Below are 2,043 nucleotides of genomic sequence, written 5' to 3'. Positions count from 1 at the left end.
CAGAGGGACCTCATTGTCAAGAACCATGGCATTCGCCTCCTAGAGGCACAGATCGCCACAGGTGGAGTCATCGACCCCGTACACAGCCACCGTGTTCCCGTGGACGTGGCCTACCAACGTGGCTACTTTGATGAGGAGATGAACAACATTTTGGCTGACCCTGGTGATGACACCAAGGGCTTCTTCGACCCCAATACCCATGAGAACCTCACGTACCTACAACTTTTGCAGAGAGCTACAGCCGACCCTGAGACTGGATTATTGTTTCTCTCGCTGTCTAATGACTGAATTTTTTCTGTGACTTTCTGAGCATTGTCCACTTCAGCATTGTCATAGACATTCCCTGGATCCTTAGGTTCCCTGTCTACTTTTTTATAGTATATCTTCTTTATCAGGGTTTAGGTTATGTTCTTTCCTTCTTCTCCTGTCTGAGTCTCAGTGATAATTTTTGTGTCCCATACATGTTCTCTGTCCTTTTGTTGCTGTTTTCTCGTATTTTTTCTTTTTTTCTTCCTTCTTTTTTTCTTTTCTTTTTTTTCAGTGCTGAGGACCAAACCCAGGGCCTTGGGCCTCCTAGACAAGAGTTCTACCCCTGAGCTCAATCCCTAACCTGTCTCATGTTGTTTCTTAGGACTGTCTTCTGTTGATGTTTTGATGGCAGCATGAGCTTAGAGGGAGGCTTTTGGTTGTTGAGTTTTATTCTGACAGAGGGTTTTCCTGTTGCAGTCTTGGCTCTCCTGCTATTCACTCTGTTGAACAGTCTGGAGTCAAACTTAGAGATTCACTTGCCTCTTCCTCCCGAGGACTGGGATTAAAGGCATGTGCCACCACTGCCCAGCCAAGGAAGTGAGCTTTTAATCGAGGCTGTATCTGCATTCCTGAAAGCACCTTGTAGTGCACACCTGTCTCAAAGTGACTGGCAATCTTTTCTCTTGGTCTCCCAAGCACTGGGATTCCATGCACAAATTACCATGCTTTGTTGCAGGAATATTAAAAAAGAATGGGCAAGTTCCTGAGCTGTGCCCAACACCGGTGGGCCACATGACACCAGCTGTGTGTTCTCATCTTGGCAGATTCTCTGGCCTGGAGCTCCTGAGTTCCCTTGGCGGGTCACTGCCACCCTAGCCCCAATGCAATGACCATCCACCCTGGGGTTAGCTGTCACAATTCCCAGTAACATGGTAAAATCAAAACTCTAGAAGCTTATAACAAGTCAGATTTATATACCAATAAATTCTCAATTCACAAGATACCCACACAATATTTTTTAGAGCCAGTTGATAATGATACAAGCTGCCCACCTAGATTAGGCAAGTTACCCCAATTATTCTTTCCCTGTATGATATCATAGCTCCCTGTGGCTATTTAAAGCCATTTGGAACTTGGATTGTCTTCCTCCTGCTCCATCTTGGTTCCTTCCCCTTTCTCTCCTGAGTCACTCACTCCCTCTCCCTGCAACTCTTAGCTCCGCCTCCCTTTTCCCTGTCCAATCACAGTCCTCCTGCTGCACTAATAATTAAATAGACTGGACAGGGAAAATCCTGTCACAATGCTTGGCCAAGATCTTCAACATTTTCAATTTATGACCACTTTGTACATGGTGTGTCTTGATTTACCGCCTGTATTTGATATGACGTTTCTCATCTCGCCATGTACCCCTGAGACATCTCACAGTTTGGTGTAACAACTTTTAGTGAACACATGTCTTTTGATAATAAATGAATTCTCTGCTCTTGTGGGGACTCATTTGTGCTGCTGTCACCTGTATGAGTCGCTCTGTCAGTGTGTGCTAAGCATTGACCGTCAGCTTGCTCTGGTCTGTGCGCAGTTCAGTCTTGTTGGCCCCCACAGGTAAGGACTAGAAAAGCAACCTCCCTCACAGGTAATTTGCCAGAATATGTTTGTATATGACCAACATTCCTGTTATCTTGAATGATTTAAGGCTTTTCTTTTGTTTCATGGGAAAATGGTTTCTTTGGACTTGGTATTGGGAAGATTCAAGGGCAAGGTTTTCCTTTGGTCATGGGGTTTCCTGCTGGCAGA

The 2,043-nt window shown here is 45.1% G+C and overlaps 1 protein-coding gene across 1 annotated transcript in view; it reads left to right on the top strand.

Moving 5' to 3' along the window:
- The window catches only part of Eppk1 (epiplakin 1), a 15,380-nt gene extending 13,644 nt beyond the window's left edge, over positions 1-1,736 (top strand). The window contains exon 2 of the mRNA XM_028778931.1: positions 1-1,736. This exon is cut by the window's left edge and continues 6,807 nt beyond it. Coding sequence (XP_028634764.1) covers positions 1-288 — 288 coding nt within the window. The 3' untranslated portion in view covers positions 289-1,736.
- Positions 1,737-2,043: the final 307 nt, after the last annotated feature.

The sequence above is a fragment of the Grammomys surdaster genome, unplaced genomic scaffold (genome assembly GCF_004785775.1).
Source record: "Grammomys surdaster isolate TR1022 unplaced genomic scaffold, NIH_TR_1.0 342, whole genome shotgun sequence".
In the NCBI taxonomy this organism is placed as follows: Eukaryota; Metazoa; Chordata; class Mammalia; order Rodentia; family Muridae; genus Grammomys; species Grammomys surdaster.
The sequence above is the reverse complement of the archived record's forward strand: the minus strand, read 5'-3'. Positions and strand labels throughout refer to the sequence as shown.